The sequence below is a fragment of the Apteryx mantelli genome, chromosome 22, assembly GCF_036417845.1.
Source record: "Apteryx mantelli isolate bAptMan1 chromosome 22, bAptMan1.hap1, whole genome shotgun sequence".
NCBI lineage: Eukaryota > Metazoa > Chordata > Aves > Apterygiformes > Apterygidae > Apteryx > Apteryx mantelli.
This window is the reverse complement of record NC_089999.1, coordinates 10,509,576-10,527,438: the sequence shown is the minus strand read 5'-3', so window position 1 is coordinate 10,527,438 and position 17,863 is coordinate 10,509,576. Positions and strand designations below refer to the sequence as shown.

General features: G+C 45.8%; 1 protein-coding gene across 1 annotated transcript in view; it reads right to left on the bottom strand.

Annotated features, from left to right (window-relative positions):
• Positions 1 to 17,863, bottom strand: part of PIGL (phosphatidylinositol glycan anchor biosynthesis class L) — a 63,430-nt gene that overhangs the window by 3,415 nt on the left and 42,152 nt on the right. The window contains exons 4-5 of the mRNA XM_067309444.1: positions 12,399 to 12,466; positions 4,166 to 4,197 (exon numbers count right to left, since the gene is read on the bottom strand). Of these exons, the coding sequence (XP_067165545.1) occupies positions 4,166 to 4,197; positions 12,399 to 12,466 (100 nt within the window). The remainder of the gene's footprint in view (positions 1 to 4,165; positions 4,198 to 12,398; positions 12,467 to 17,863) is intronic.

Below are 17,863 nucleotides of genomic sequence, written 5' to 3'. Positions count from 1 at the left end.
CCCCTGCCTCTTCCCAGTATCACTAACTCATCTCCCTGCAAAGACCAGTCTTGCTTTTCCAGCCACAGCCAGCTATGGCAGGACATGGCAGCCCTGAGTGACTCCCTCCAGCACATCTCCAAATATATCAGTTCCTTTCTTTCCTACCTCTCCACTAAAAGAAGGATGCAGGATTTGTCTCAATTTTCACTATCCTTTTCCACTCCCAAAAGCAACTCTTTCTCTCAGTATCACAGATGGCTCCAGGACCATGCTTTCCCTTCTAGTTGTCTTTCTGGATTGATCCTAGGACATCACTCCCCAGCAGGCTGGACAAAGCAGAACAGGCATTGGAAGGAGTTATCTTCTGCTGTGGGCACCAATGGGCAGGGTTAGAGGTGTGAAGGAACATCACAAGGCACTTCCATTCAGAAAAAACACTGACATTAGTTTGTGCTTGGTAAGAGGAAAAGCCCTTCTGAAATTCATGAGCCCTGCCAGGAGCTGCCGGGAGATGGCAGTGTGCCCCAGCTGTGCTGGGCGCAGGGAATCACAGCCCGGTTCCCTGCAGGCAGCACTTGCCCATGCTGCCCAGGTTAGGATCACTTTTGGCACCTCTGCCTTGAAGGTCCTCCTGTTTTTTAACCATATCAGTGCTGTGCCATGTCCCTACTTCCTTCCTACTGCAGCATCAGCTGCCCACCCCTTTGCAAGGTCGTTGTGCCTGTCCCTGCAGAGCAGCAGCCGGGCGATGCCATCTGGCAGGACTGATGGTGGTGCCAAGCTCCCTGTGGCAAGGACCTCGGACGTGCCAGAGCTCAGGCAGCTGTGTGCTCAGCATGGCCTGTGCCGCGTCCTGGCTGCAAGGCTCAGCCCCCACCTCACTCGTGCTCCGCCTGACGCGTGACAGACACAGAGCTGTCGCTGTTTAGCTGCTACAGGTTTTCAGCTTGCTATTGCAAAGGGTGCTCTACAGTGACAAGCGGGCTGCCGCTGCACACAGAAATGCCCTGACAGTTCTTCTACTCCCACTAAAGCCATTTCTTGTTTCCAAGAATTGAACTTGTGCTCTTTTGCACAGGTCCCCAGGATATGCCAACCCTCTTCATCACACCAGCAAAGTCTGCAGACTGTGTGCACACACACTACTGCATGTAGACCTAGGAAAAGGCTGAACCCATGGTGTTCCATGAGCAGGGCTGTGGAGAGGGAGCTCTCTTCTCCCCTTCACTGCAGAGATCCTCCGGGCAGCTCAGCAGAGCTTGCTGGGTGGTTTCAGAGAAAGGGGTTTGTATGGTGCTGCACTGGGGCACAGCAGAGAAAAGCCACTGACATGGAAGCCCTTCCTCTGGTGCTCAGCACTTCTACTGAGCATGGTGCCACCTGTTTGCACTTCAGCCCTCACGGGAGAGGACAAGGCTAGAGCAAATATGTTGCAATGGGTCCTTCCTTTCCTGGATGGCTCTTAATGGACTCTGGCAGTGCCATGTGGATTCCTACTTGCAAGGCTGGGAAGTGAGGCCTGGTGTAGGGTTACCTACCACCGAGCTTTGACGCCTGGGTTGCTCTGTTAACAAAATGCACTATGTCTTCCCTCATCTTTTTTCTTAGGACATATTAATTCATGCAGCAACTACCCCGCTTTGTTCCCCAAAGCCCAGCAACAGGGACCCAAAATGACTGCAAGTGAATTCAGTATTGATCAGTCTAACCTCCTGGGCCCCATCAGTCAGGTCAGGCTGGGCAATGGACATTCAAGCCTCACAAAATGAAGGGCACTGTTAGAGTCTTCCGTGTTAGTGATATGACAGGGATCTCCACATGCTGACAGCAAAAGCTGCCCTGCATGGGAATGTGAGATGAAATGAAGCAGGGAAGGAATGTACAGTCCAGTGAGAGATGGAAAAGGGTTCAGAAAAATGAACTGCTCCCTGCCAACCAGGGCAAGAGAAGTGCTGCCATTGATGACTCTACTCCTGTGACACCAGCAGGTGAAGATTTTCAGAACCTGTTGTGACTGTGACCTGGGCAGGATGGGATTAACAGTGTAATACGATCTCTCTAGGTTGGCAGAAAGGGCAAGATCAATATAGCTAGTGGATTAGGCCTAGAATAGAAGTGCATGAAGCCTGCAGTCTATTCGGCTTGGCTTTCTACTTCTAAAACACTTATGCAGCAAGTATGCCTAGAATGAGGAGATTATTAGCAGATCTATGTGTGCTAAAGGCTCCCAACAGACGTTAGCACACCGATTCTTCTGGAAGAGAGCTGGTTATAGCTGGATGGGGCCAGTAGTAGGGGTGGATGCATATCCAGCAGCTGTCTCAGCTTCTTGAAACAAGCCTACGTGCTTGTGCCTGGTCTGGAGAACTTGATTACAGATTATAAAAAGCCTGTTGTGTTTATGCTGGCTAAAGGCATTAGAAAGCAAAGCAGGATATTTAGGGTGCTCATTTGCATATCACTGAGGCAATGCAAGGCTTAGCTGGCTTTTGCATTTGCAGAGAGATTTTCTCTGGATTCCCTTATCACATGAGCTTACACAGGTTCAGCTGCAAATAGTTCCCTCTTACCAACAGGAGAGCAGGACATTTCCGTGGCCTGAACATGCCTTTCAGCTCTCTCCAGACAGCCTCAATCCCAGCATCACTCTTGTTTCATTAAGCCCCTCTGATGCACAGCCCTGCACGCCTGCCAGATCAAATTATAAATACCGGGAATTTCAATGAGACTGGAACTATATTTGGAAAGGCTTAGTGTAAGCAGCAGCATGGGAGCTCCCCGTTCCTTTGGCGTTTGTAGGTCATGTCAGATGTGATGTAATCAGAACAGCAAAGCTTTCACATAGCTTCAGGAATCTCTTGATGCTGCTACAGAAATGGAAATGTTGCCTATACATTGGTCTGTTTCAAACCTGAACCAATTCGAGGCACAGCCCATTTGGCCTACCCAGGATCAGTATATCTAACAAACCAGCATGAACAGCACATGAAGGGGGTTCAGTCTAGATAATGACTGACATCTTAACAGTGACATCTACCACTGCATTTCCTCGTTCTTTTTCTGTACTGCAAGCAGCATACACACAGCTGTTTGCTGAATCCCAAAGCTGCACAAAGAGAAGGTCCTGGGAGAGAGGCTGGCATTAATATTCTTGTTTCACAGGGTGGGGAATTGAAGAGACTAGAGCCAAAAGCAAGTTGAAGGGGATTCTGCCATCTTGGCTCATGTTTTCTCCACCAGATCTTGGTCTGCAACCTGCTACTATCAGGGAATTAAAACTGACTTGCTGTGACACATCCAAATCCCACAATGATTTGGGAATTAGTGTTGCAGAAACAAAGTCTGGATAACTGCTGAGGGAGCAGGAGGGTGACTGGGTGTTGAGCCATCTTTCTATGCTCTGGCCAAACCGCTCGCAGCTTTGTGCTTAAACTAGCTCCACAAATTCTTCCCTGAGCCATACACTGTTTGCTAGAGATAAGGGCTGCAGATCTGCACTGGGACTGAGGAGGACGGAGAAAGGACAGCAGCTACAAGAGGTGATCAGGAGCATCCTACTTCTGTACTTTGCTTGCTTCTGTTCCCTACTTGGCCAGAGAGCTTCTCAGAGACACCTTGTAGTTTAAAAGTAAAAGAGTCCAATAGTTCATTGTGCCAGTGCAGATTTCAGATATCTTTCCCATACTGACTACATTCTGGTGGAAGCTTAGCTTGGATAAAGCAGTAGGGATGATATTTGAACATAAATGCAACCTTTTTTGACAGAGCTGATAAGTGTTTTCTGAGGCCCCTGTCACCATAAAACCAAGGCTTAATACTTTATTTATGAAGTAAGACGTGACAAAAAACCTTAGAACTGAGGTGAGAGACTTGGAAAATAGCACTTATGTTCAAACAGCAAGAGGCCAACAGCAGAGTCTGAGTCACACCACTGAGACAGAATAACCCCAAAGGACAGGAAAGGCACCAGCTCCCCAGACTGGCCAGCAAAGCAACTATAGGGGAGCCTGAGCTGGGGAAGAACTGGAGGGAGAAAAAGGAGCAACAAAGAGTTCAGCTCTGGGTCTCGTTTGCATTGCAAATAGATGTGAATTAGGCAGATGCAACCCTGGACAGAACATGAATGTAAACATTGCCTAATGCCTGCAGGGTCATGGATACTTTGTGGGAATTTGTGACATACCTTCAGGTAACTTCCGCTCTGAATGCAGGTAGCTGCGAATGAGGAGAGACACGGGGGTAAGCATTCAATGAAGTTACTCAAATACTGATTTTACATGTATAAACTCCATGCACTATATCAACCCTTTTCTCTTAATACACACACACACATTTACAGTGGCTGATCTTAAAAGAAGGTTCAGGAGCAGACACTGGATGCACACATCGGGCAGTGGCAAGCTTCTCTCCCCACATGATTCCACCATTACTTTCCTCATCCTGGCTGCTGGGACACAGCACAAATTACCTCCATTAAATCCAACTGGCTCCCAAACTCCTGTGTTGAAGTAAGGGAAACTGCTTGAGGCTGCCAAAGGCTATTCAACTCTGAGAGCATTTGCTCTTTAAAGTCCTGTATCTGCTGACCATGGACACCTGCTGAGCAACAGTTCCTGCTTGGGGACCAGCTTCCTTCTTTCTAACCCACACTGGCACATTGTAGGAGTTGCTCTGACGTTTTGCTTACTAGGAGTTTGATCTTTCTATGACTTTGTCCTGGAAAGTCTCTGCAGCAAAAATATGCATCTTGGAAACAAGATGAGGGGACCAGTGCAGGAAATGTAAGCAATGATGGTACTTCCGTCAGGAAGTGTGAGCAAATGATCCTGACCTGGTGAAGGCACATGAAGATGTTAGTTTCAATTTCTTTTTAACTCTCTTTTTTTGCTTTTCCTCCTCTAGCCTGTGGTTCACGGCTTCAGAGCACTTATGCTCACATCACTATTTGCATCTTCTCCAAATTTGGCCCATCACAGGGATGGGAGAGAAGCATGTCTCCAGCAGATGGCACTCAGAGCTGTCCCACACCCAGGCTTGCTCTTTCATGAGAAAAAAAATCCAAACAATGGAACAATTGCCAAAAGGAGAGAGGAAATTAAAAAAAAAAGTTATTTAACCCTGTGTTATTTAACACTGTGTAATATTTAAAGAGATTGTTATCATCTTATAGTGGTGTATTTAACAAAGGACAATGTGACAGTTCATGTGTAAATCAACCAGGACAAAACATACATTATATGTGAATTGTTATGTTTCTCCAGTCACTTTCAGACTAGGATTATCTCTGACTATTGGTTAAGTTCAAGGAAAAGGATTAGCTACACAGGCGTAGACAAAATAGGAAGCATGGAGTAAATGAATACCCAAAGCAATTCAAAGCAAAAGTCAAGCCAGAAATGCAGGTCATGGCAGAACTCAAACAGCAATCAGAAGACATATGCCTCAAATAGATTCTCCTGCCAATGGTCTCCTCTTCTCCAGAGCCCAAGATCTGCAAGTAATAGCATTTCCGACTAAGAAACAGCCTGTAGTACTGACTTCGCCACCTTCTACCTCACAGTTCAAGTCCTGCTGTTCACACTCAGTTTTTTCATGTTGCCTTGTAAACATTACCAGCATTTTTTTTTGAGGAGGAGGAAAAAAAGATTTAAATAACTCCATTATTGTCTGCTCTACTCTCCTGCCAGAGGCTTCTTCCCCCTCAACTAGAATCTGGCCACCCAAAGAGGTGATTCAGCACTTGGTAAAGCTAGAGGGGTGGGAACTTCTTGGAACAAGCTTGGAGAGATAAAGCAATGAGTGCTTGTGAAATTTAGCTAACTATCCAAGGCACTAGTCTCTGTTCTGGATGTGCTGCTCTGCCATAGGGAGGACTTTCAGAACACTAACTGACAGCAAATTAAAGGTTGTGAAGAAATGCTCGAGACAAGACAAGGTAGTGCTCCTCCAAGAGTGAACTAATAATAACAACCATCCCTGGCCACTAGGAACAGAAGCAAGGAGAGATCCAGTCCGTATGGAAAAATGTCAGTAGGAACAGAGTGCACCTGCAACAGAGAAGGAAAGCTTGATCCAGCAGCAAATTAAAGATCTTGTGTTTACAAAAGTTCAGGGAAACAAAAATTGAAAGGTCCTCAAGGCTGCTGCCAGGCAGCCTTGACGCTTTGGTCTGGAAGAATGGGCACACACAAACTCTGATTCTCTCCCTATCATTTTTGTCCTGAGCCAAATGCTTCAGGGCTCAGCAAGGTTCAGTGCAGAGCTACAGGAATGGCCTCCACCCTGCTGCAAGGCTGCAGAGGAACTTGCAGCTTTGCTCATTTGTATTTCTCAGGCTAGAGATGGTAATGAACTGCACTTGCAGAGAGAGAAAAAAAAAGAAAAACAAATCTCTACCTCCTGCACACATTCATAAAACTAGCCAATCCTCTCCCAAATCAATCTTCTCACTCCCATCTCCACCCTGCTGGAGCTGTCTCCATGGGACACCTCCAAGTAGGGGAGAGGTTGCAGCTCTCTGCTGTTGCCATTTTGGGAATGTTGTTTTAGAGATTGGACTTGCTGTGGTTTGGGTGAAATGAAAGAGTCTGGCATGAAATCCTGACAATTCAAACACAAACAGGCTCTTTTTCAGGAGCTCTTTCCATGTGTTTTCTTCTGGAGAGACTTTTTATAAAAACTTTTTTTTTTTTAAGAGATCTGAGGGGGCTTGTTCCCACCCACCCACCAAGTGCCCAAGCCCAGCTGATTACAGGGCACCCCTTACTGCACCCCTGTAGCATCCTGGTGGCAGGCTTCAGATCCACATTCGAAGGAGAGTGAGACCCTCTGCAAGAAAGAACTCCAAAAGGCTGAGAGTCCTCCAAAGGCACTCGCTATCTGTCCACAGCAAGGACTCAGTGCCGGCTCCTCCCTCAAGGACTCTGAAAGCCGTTGCAGTCTGTAGCTATCAGCTGCATCTGCCCAGCAGAACAAATTGAAATGGCCCAACAACCCCAATCCTGCAAATTGATCCTGAATTCCCTGTCTTTATTCAGGGAACCTCAAGGAAAGCTGTCAGCAGAGCAAGTGGGCTGGCTCCTAAAAGGTGCTGATAACTGGTATCTCCCCTTGATGGCAAGAAGGAGCAAGTCAAGATGGAGCTGAGACCTCAGTTTTGGGAAACACAGAACTCTTCTAGGGATGAACCAGGACTGACGCCCTGGTGGGTGGATTACAGTTTTGGTGATGTTCTGTTCAGTGAGAAATTGTTCAGTGAAATCAGTGACTTCACTCTCCAAACAGTCTCCTGTGTCAAAGGCAAAACGCTTCACTGAACTGACTGTGCTGGCTGCTGCAGAGCACTGGGGAAATGCAATTGTCAAGAGCATGGCAGAGAATGGAAGTCTTAAAGATGCATTGGGGCTCCATTTAGGATCCTAACCTCCAATCTGCCCAATTAATCTGATGAAACAGATGTGGAAGAGGAAGAACAGCCAGTCTCCCAGGAATTACAGAGACATTAGAGAGAGATACTTGCCAGATGTTGAATGTTTACTATCTGGAATGCCTCCTCCCTCCCTAACAGGACTTTCTGGCTGCATTTCCATGCACCCTGAGCTACACCATGTAGCAACATGCAGTTTAAAACACTATTCAAGCACAGTGTACTCACACATATTGCAGTGGCAAAAGATAGTTCTGCCAGTCAGAAACAAAGATGGTGATTCAGAGATCTTCTAGCTGACAGAGCTGCTCTGTGCTTTTGTCCCTGCATTGTCTGGGAGAGGAACGTGCAGTTTCACTGCTCCAGTCAAACAGCTCGCAGTTCAGTGAGAATGGGAAGGACATTCCTTGATACTGTTTCTTTGGAAAAAACACTTCTTAGGAGGGAATCCTGGCTGAGTACCAACAGTTCTGGTGCCCTGTGCTCAACTTTACCTTAATGGCTCTCAACAGCATCATGGAAGGGCACTGGGATGAATGAACCTGGTCAAATTAAGGAAGGAGGGAGCAGGGGCTGAAAGAATTAGACAAAATTGATGAGGAGATGCCCAGTCAGATACAAAAAACAATGTATGCCAGGCATGGGCAGAGTCCTCCAAGGGGAAGGGGCAGAGTCTCAGAGGGTGAAAAACAAAGAGAGGAAGACAATTTTGCCTTGACCTTATAGAGATAGTCTGGGTGCAATCACAGATGCCACTCATAAGTTCCCTCATCACTTGGGACATTTAAGACCACTAAAACAAAATGCCAGAATTGAGTTGGACTGTGAAAGGACAGACTGAAACTTAAGGTACTAGAACCCATTCCTTTGTCAAAGGTCTTCTTTATTTTGCAGTGAACCTAGAAGTCTAGCAGGGGCTAAACAGCCCCAAACACACACATTAATGCCACAGGAAATTCTTTTCTAAGGTGGAGCAAATAATAATCAGTTTGGAAAAAGGATTTTCTGGAAAAAGGCATGGGAAAGAAAAGACTGTACTCTGCTTTCAGAGTGTAAATGAGATGCCACTCATTTGAAATGCATGGGCTACAGCTGCTTAAACCTAGTAAGAGATCAGAGTCCCATTCCAGCCCCCAGCATTGTAAGAAGGCAGCCAATAAAAATGGTGTATTGGGGTACCATTTGCTATCATCAGGCTAATCACCCAAGAAACAGCTTGCTTCCTGCTCTCCACATCATTTAAGAGTTGGCCTTGGAAATTCAATAAAAGCGGAACTGCACATTTGTAGGGAGGTCATGCAGTTGATGGCTTTTGAGGAGAACCATACTCACTAAGCCTGTAGATTTAGCTGGACAATGCACTGTTCATTGTTTTGATTGGAAATGCTCTTTCTCCCTCACACATGCCCTAAATACTACTTAAAACACACCATGCTATGTCCCACGGCATTCATAAATGGGTCATTCAACAGTCAGGCCATGACACAACAAGGCATCAGTGGCACTCAAGCTGCACCATAATCAACTCAGGAATGATAAAGCCCTAAGTTCCCAAATATCACCTCTGCACAGTCTCATTTACAATCCACCACCACGCTGATGGCCATTCAGAAACATCCTGCAGGACTGAGAGGTGTTTTTCCAAATGGAACTGACAAGAACAAGCTCAGCTAATGATTCTTTGATGTAGCTTTTTATATGGCATCATTGATATAAGTTTTATGGATGCAGTTGCTATAACAACATAATGCACAGTGGTTAAATATAGCAGCTCCTATTTTCCACTCAGTTTGCTCTGCCCTAAGCAGACAGGGACTATTCTTTTCAGTTCTAGCTGGGATGAGAGGGATTTCATTGCTCACTGGAGAAAAAGGTGGGGCAGTCCTTCCTCCCCCTTACACAGGCCATTACTCTCGGACCAAGCAAACAAACAACAAAACCAACAGCCTCCCATTTGCTAGGCTACTGGGCAAGAGGGTTTGTATTAAATGGAAATGCACAATGACTCATGTGAAACTGCATCACCTTGATAGTACACGTGAGATCAGTGCAAATCCTGCCATTTCCAAGTGCAGGAAAGAGACATTCTCAAATATTCCGGTCACGTAGTATTTACCATGCTTATTACTGTAGTGCCTAGTGACTGGCCAAATGCTGAGAAGGGAGTAAAGTGACCTTGACATCACTCGAGACCTGCCCTTCCTTGTGGATGTGTTTATAGGATCCAGGCTCTCTTGGCTGCAGGGAAAGCTCCTGTTTTGGGGGATAAGAGAGAACTGCTTTTCCAAATCAAGGTGATGGGGACAGAACAGAACTACAGAGGATCACTTCCAATTCTCCCTTCTTTGCTCTAGTGGGGCTTTATTGTGTGGGTTTTTTTTTTTTTTTTCAGTCTGGAAACCAGAAATAAAATACTCCCAGGGGAGACTGAAATCAAATACCAATTTGCGTTCCTCTCTCATCCTGTTTTTTTCTTATTTTTTCCTTGCAGAAGAACAAAATCCACTCTCAAATCATGGCATTTCACAGTTCCTCCCTGATCTGAAGCGTAGACACATAGCAGCAGCTGGACTCCCTACAAAGCTGTCAGGAGGGTGGGAGGTTGCTGCAAGGGGAAGGGCATATTTCTTCTGAGTAGTTCCTGCTCCTTTGAACATAACCTCTGTTCCAGAGCCCAAAGGGTATTTATGTCCTTAGCAGATAATGCCGAGCATCTGGTCAGCAACGTCCATTTCCTGAACTGTTTTGTTCCTTGATGCTGTTCAGAAATTTGTGGCTCCTGAAGCAAGCACTGTGTCACACAGTTTTTTCTCCCCCTGCCTTTGCAGTAAGCAGCCTCTTATTTAGTGGGTACAAGGCAGATCTCCCATAGACAGGGAGCATCCAAAAGCGATAAGGATCACTGCACCAGCCCTCTGCTTCACTCTTTCTACCTACAGCCGCAGTGGAGGCAGGACCCTGCAAGACCTTGTTTAAAGACTGTTAATAAATACACTGCACAGGAGGGGAGAGTTTATTTGTCATGCAGTCCTGGGGCCCTGGGGGCCAGGGGCAGCGGCTGCTGCTTTGCAAAGCCCTGCTGCCAGGGAAGTGTGTGAGAAGCCTCAGCATATGCTCCCAGCGCTGCCTGCACTGGCCAATATGTGAGAACTCATCAGGGCACTGAAGACCAGGAGTGATATGGTCACGCTCTAGTTCCTCTATGACACAAAGTGAAAAATAATGAGAGCAAGCAAACCACTAAAAATAAGTTTAACCTTTCAGTGGCCACAGTACTACTCCTGCCACATGCAGATGACTGGGCCATCATGCTTATTTCTGCTGATTCAGGACTGGAAAAGAGACAAGACCCAAGCCAGCCCTTAGTTAATGAGAGCTGTTGATACTCTGGGGTCCATATCAACATGTATCTCATTAGCCCAGGACAATGTTCTGCTGTAGGCTAAGGACTAATGCAAACATCTGAGGTCAAAGGGCTTACAGATAATAAATTCTTTCTAGTAACATACTCTGAGTTGAGAAAAGGGTTAATATCCCCACCGCACACACAAGAAAACTAAAGCACAAAGGTGAGAAAGTGATTTCTGTACAGCCCCAAAGTCTGACAACGGTAGAGCTGGGATCCAAATCCAGAGCTCTCCTTAATTCTCTCATACATGATTCAGCTGCTAGCTTGTTTCCCCTGTAGCCTCTCAGCTTGTAGGGGGACCCCTAACAATCTGCCCTCCGCTCCTGTTTGCTGCCCAATGGCAATTGACTGAGCAAACACTGAGGTCCAGGCAGCTGAGAGCTCTTTATTCCCTCTCTGCCACTGGAGTGAGCATCGGTCATCAGCCTCTATCCCTCGCTCACTGGACTGGCTCCTCAAATAATATTGTGCTGGAAAACATCTCCCTGCTTAGCCCAAACAAATGCATTGTTTGCTTTAACTCCACCTCCTTTCTTTCTGTTAGGATGTTTCAGAAGTTGCTGGGAAAAGCCATGAACCCCTCTAACACTGAACTTCAGCCATCAGATAGGATCAAGGACTCTCAGCATCTTCCCAGTGGAGCTCGGTAGCTCACAGCACTGGGTTCTGCAGCACTGCAGCTTTCTTCAGTCAAGCAAGAAAGGCAAATCACTATGATGTTAGTAAGGAGAGCCAGAGAGTTATTTGAACTGTGCAGGTGGTTCAGAAAACAAATGGATGCTAAAAATACAAAATATACTTGCAAAGAGTTCTTCTCATGCCAGGGAAAAGCAGGGTCATCTCTGGGGGAGATCTCTCTAGGACACAACCAGGTCTGAATGAGCAAAGGATTAAAATAAAATACACTAGCTGCCTTGCCAGGCAAAATTTGGGTGATTTTAATACAAGGGATTTTTGTCTAGCATCCTTCATACATCATAGCACAGAGACAGAGGCTCTCAGAATTTAAAGACTAAAGTGGTGGAGGAAGGAAATGACTCAGGAAGAGTGGTAAGTGGGGACAGCTCTAGTGAAAGAGCAACTTCCTTGGACCAGAGAGGTAAAGTCAGACACTCAGACAGGATGGCAACATCCTCTGGAACAACGGTGCAGAATGCTCCACAACCTAACCACCACCTGCTCAGGCACTAGCTATCTGCAAGTTCTCCTCAGACCAGCAGTGCAAAGTGATCTTGTGCCCTGTGGCATATTTTAGTGGAAGTGTATTCCCACCCCAGTGGTAGGAATCAGAAGGTGCTGGTGCACTGGGATCAAGGATGGGAAGAGCTGAAGAGGACCAAGTGAAAGGTGGACTGGCAGAGCAGCAGCAGGTGGAATAGAAAAGGATGCTGTAGGTCATTTACAGAGCTGTGAGAATTCCTCTGAACAATATCATGTTCCACAGGCTGACATTCATGTATATCAGTGAAGTTAATACTGTTCTTGGCTCTAGCTATTAAAATTTGCTGCTTACGCACAAGCACCACATTCACTCTATAACACTACAGTGAGGCATCCAAAAAAGCATGCAGAACACTGTACCTTAAAGCAGTGTAAAGAGAGGTGTGGTTTGCATGACCACTCACTCCTCCCGCATCAAAGGTTACCACCTGCAAAGTAAAACCACAGAATAATAATCAGTTAGGAGAAGGAAAGAGACTGTGCAATAACTATCTTTGACATATAATATGGCACTGTCCCAGCCCATTGCCTCTGAAGAGTTGTGTTTGCCTTGCACAGTGAGGCCTTGTGTGTGAATTCACACTACAGAAATACAACTAAACAAGTAGGTGAAGACACTGGATCTAAATGACTACACAATCTAAGAGCTTAAACAGCAGAAAGACAAGAAGAACCACATTCTCAGAGGCAGGATGCACTTCTTACTAATTATCTGCCCAAATGGTTATTTTCAGAGTGATCTGTTGCAAACTGGTTGTTCCTGGCCCAAGTGGTCCAGCTCTGTGAACTCTCCCCTGGATCTAACAACATACTACAATGTCTGTGGATTCCAGGGTGAGACTATAGCGTGTTGTATTGTGAGTGAGGACATAGTTGCTCTAGCAAGAACAACGCAATCATGTATTACTGTCCTGCTTGTAATGAGGCTTCACGTCAGGATCAGACAGTGATAAAATAATCTGATCTGAGAACAAGCCTTTTTAAAGAATCAGCTGACTGCACCTTTTGTACAACCAACTCAGGCTTTTAGCTGAACAAGAAGATTGTCCTGTTTATTGTTTCTTTGCAGGAAGAAAAGGGAACTTCCCAGTGCAGAAGTAATGTGTGAATGCGGCATTACCAAGTCACCTTCAAAAGCACAGAACACCCTTGTCTCCCTGCCCTCAGACATGCCACCAATGCATTAGGGACGAAGCATCTCCCCTAGGGGTAGTAGGGAAGGGCTCACTCTGGGCACCATGTGAAGGGGGTACTGAAAGGCTCCTGCTTCCAACCTAGCAGACAGACTGGCAGCACAAAGCCTGGAGCACCCAGGGTACATGTGCGGGTAGGCTCTCCAGGCAGGGCAAGTGACAGTCCTTGAGCAATTTAAAGTTAGGTTTGTGCTTTGAGAGAGGCCAGGCAGCTGTGCTCTTCACAGCTCCTTTCTCTACGACTGGGAAGAAATCATAACCTCCTGCCTTTCAATCAATGCCTGCTTCCTTGCCAGCTTGTTCTCTTCAGGGAGGAAATGCTCCTGCCTTGCTTATTCACCACAGTTCCCTTCTCAAAATCTATTTTATAAGTAGGGCCTGAAGTACTGGGTTAAAGATCAAGGGAAGATCAAAAGCCACCCTGCCCGTCCTGCAACTTGCTACTCCACCCTCCAACAGGAGAGGCCCTGTCAAACACAGGAGTTACTGTGTAAAGAGGGAGAGGAAACACACACAAGGACAGTGATAAGAAATACTCAGAAACCACAAACTCCAGACAAGCCTGTTTATAAATCCATCCACCCAGTACAAGTCCACAGTTAGACTTTCCACTTTGCCCAGCGGCCTTAATAATGCTGCCACCAAGCAGCAGGGTTATTCACTGCTGGCAGGAAGTAGTGGGACCCAATTTGGTTTTGAGCAAGTACGAAGAAACGTTTCCTGATCATCTCCTTTATAAGGAGAAAAATTACATCTGCTTTGGCTGTTTTTGCTGTACACCAGCATCACCTGGGCGGCTCTCTGCAGGGACTGCACAGTCTGGCATGGTGCTGAGCCCTCCCTAGGGATTTCAACTGTTAGAGTAGCTCACCTGATCCAAGTGTAGCCTAGGAAAGACAATATTAAATTCTGTACAGCTCAGGGAAGCAGCATATCACTGTGTAGTTTAGAGAGAAGGAAAACCATGCTCTGAAGTCACTCCTACCTAGAGTAGCACCCTCCTAAGATGACAACTTATCCCACTCACTACTGGCAGAGTAAATTCTTACGCAGGTGAATAACAGTGAGAGTCTATTAAGGGCAGGACTTGGCACTAAACCTGTTTACTCAATGGAGACAGAGAGAGGGTCTGTCTCTTCATGTACCCTGTAGAAATGTAACATCTTTAAGACTACTAATCCTGCTTTCAAATGTGGTTTGAAATTAGCCAGTGGGCTCTAAAGTCTTTTGGGACCTGCATGTGCACACACAAATAAATACAATTGCATTATTCTTGTTTCCTTAGGAAACCAGGCTAAAAACCCCAGGCAAGCCAAAACATACATTTCTCTTGTTATGGAGGGCATGAGAGAACAAATCAGAAGACTGAGATAAGAGACCGTAGTGAGCAGACTAAATAAGCTAATCACTATTTTGACAAAACTGGCTCAGGCCAACTGTGAGAGCACAAGGCTGGGTTAGGAAATATTCTTGACATGGAAATTACCTGTTCAGAAACATCTTTGGAGGCTTTCCCTCTCCACACCTACTCTGAAATGGGAGCTACTGTTCCTAGTGCTGCTGGGACTATACAACGGCTGAACTAGCTAAAGAGATTGCACAAGGCTAATTTTCAATTGTTGTGGGCTAATTTACTCTTAGAACATTTGCACATGAATTGCCTGTCCCTTCAAATATGCAAATTTGTAAGCACAATTCCAAAAATACCTGAACACTGACCTGAACATGGTGGCATTCACTTTACCTGCAGAGAGATCATCTTTGAAATATTGGCCCTTCCCCTATAGAGATTGCTCACAGCATAGAGGTCGACTGCTGATGGAGTAGTGAAGTCTCATCTATGCAGTACGGAGCTTTTAGGTCTGTTCTCTAAACAAGGCACTGATTCCACAGCATCACTGTGGTGCTCATGACTGAAAGCAGGCAGCAATCACATGTAAATATATTCCTCCGGCTTCAGGGATTCATTTCATTGATAACAAATCTCAGTTTCTTTCTCACATGCTGAAAATACTTTCACATGGGAGCATCTGCTTCTTCCACATGGTGCAGCTAGCTGGTGTGCTTGCTTTAAACACATGACCTGAACCAGGCTGATGATGAAATCAAGCAAACAATCAGGCAGGATGAGAAAACCTGAACATCTTGAAACTCTCTGGGTTGAAAACAAGCTCAGCCAGTTCTGGAAGCAAAAGGCTGGGATAGGAAATATACTTGATGTGGAAATTATTGCTCAGTGAAATCTTTAGGGCAAGAGGGAGTTCCCTCCCCACACCTGTTCTGAAATGGGAGCTGCTGCTGTTGGTGCTGCTGGGTTTTCTTCTGGGTGACCTTGGTATTCAGGAAATGGAACTTTCACTGGTGGAAGCCAGAGCGGCAGCCAAGATAAACAGGTTCAGAAATCCCTTCCGGAGGGGGGAGAGCACAGAGGAAATTACTCAATTACTAGCAGAAGAGGAAACTCCTGAGAGGTCTGGAGTCCAAGCTCCTTCTACAAACCATGCGCACTGGAGAAGAAAAGCACTTAAAGCTGTGGGTCTCCCTCACTCTTTCTGGCACCATTCAGTGCTTCAAATAGATCACACATCTGATCAAGCAGACTGGTGGGGATGGAGACGTCTCTTTCCTTTGTAAGAAGGGCCATCCCATAAAATGCCACAGCATGATTACACTGCAGAAGCCAGTAGTATTCAAATTCCCTTTGATCCTATTGGGAAGGTTTTTCAGAAATTCCTCTTGTTGCTACTAGTTTAGAGAAACTCAAGATTAAAAAGACTAGACACCTGGATGATAAAAGAAAATTCAAATCACTATCCACATCCCAGTGCCTATTGGGTTAGAGCTGCAAACATCTCATGCACCAGCTCTTGGAGTGAAAGGTCCTGGGGACCTCCCACTCATGTACCCCAAGCATACCTGGGGCGACTGCAACATAGGAGAATAGGGGAGGAAATAAAGATGCCAAAGTCTGTCCCTACTCTGTTGCCTTCTCCAACAAACTCTGCATGCTGGACTGTGTCTGGTGTTCTGCAAAAACACATAAAATCCTCTTCAAACATCAAACATTTGGATGCTCCTGAATTTTAGGAGGGTGTGGAGATTAAGATCCAAAACATCACAGCTGAACTCACCCTTTCAAATATAAGCTCCAGCCTGGGTATCATTTGTAGAAGGTCTGGCTTTCTTTTTAGAGCAGACCCAAGACAATGGGACTCTCCCATGACTGGGGGAGTTGAACGGATGACGCTTCCATCAGCTCATAGTGGAAAAGATCTTTCAAGAACCTGCCTATTGCCGAGCTCTAATCTTGGCACTGCGTCTGCCCCAAACACAGTCTGAATGTCGCCCCCTGATCCAAGCTCTGCCGTCACCAAATCTGAGATCCTGAAGAGTACGATTTCATAATCTAGAGGCTGCCTGAGGCCCACACAACACTATGTAACTTGTTTTTTACACACCAAATACTTTCTAATCTGAATCGAGACACACTGGCCTTGGCTGCTTCTCCCAGCAACACTGGCTTTTGCTTATAAATCCAGCAGGCAGGAAATAATTTCCAAAGTCTATAAATTAGTTTTGGCTTTGAGTACAGCAACCGTTAATTTCTGTGTCTGCACTATTTAACGTAGAGCTTGGATGAAATATGTCCCTGCAGCTCTCAAAAAGATTGAGTTACTTATGGACTTCCAGGGCAACTGAGGAAATGAGTAACTACGCAATGGAACAAAAATACACATAACATGGTGTGACTCCTTGCTTTGCAATCTGTGCTTCAGACATGTTGGAATTGCAGCCTGCATCTCCACTGCCAGATGACACACATGTTCTGTAAATAAAAGATACCATTGTCTATGCTATGACTATGGGGAGAACTGGGGAAAGTTTTCCCAGTGGGATAGCTAAAACAATACACGTCTTCGAATCATGTTAACCCTATGGAGTTAGCTTGCTGTGTTTGAAGCCATGTTAGCTTACAGCTGGACAGGGCTCTTGTAGCATATTAAGCTGATACTATCAATTTCAACATTAGTGAAAGACGGACTCAGTTTACCTTTCAAAACAAGGCCATTGTCTCAGGACAGCAGAGATGCTCAAAGAGCAGCCTACAGATGCCTGAATTCCAAGCTTTCAAGTTTTAAAAGCAGAATGTCGGACAAAGGTAATCAGGCGCTTGCTCTCCATTGTTGGCAAACCAGATCTGCTCCTAGCTGAAAGGTATTTTAGCAATTATGTGAGAGTTGGGTGATTATTTGGGACACTTAAAATGATGTAAGTTTACAGAGCAGTTCACAAGCACCATCTCCATGAAGTTGCTTCAGTGGTCCTTGGTGCTGCTGACAATGTGCTCTGCTACAGAAATTTGTCCTCAGTGCTGACCAGGGAATCACTGAGGGGTACGCAGTGGGCCCCTGATTGCTGGAGGGCCCTTCCACAATATTTCTCATTACTAAGGCTACACCCCACACCAGCAGCACAGCAGGCAGAGTAATAGAGCCCATGCATGTTTCTTGCTTTGAAAACCACACACAATTTTTCAGCTCATGCTATGCTAGTGCCAGACTCCTGCCACCCCCAGCACAAACAGCTTGTGTTTAATTTCCTTTGAGGTAAAGATCTAACCCTTTCTAACCA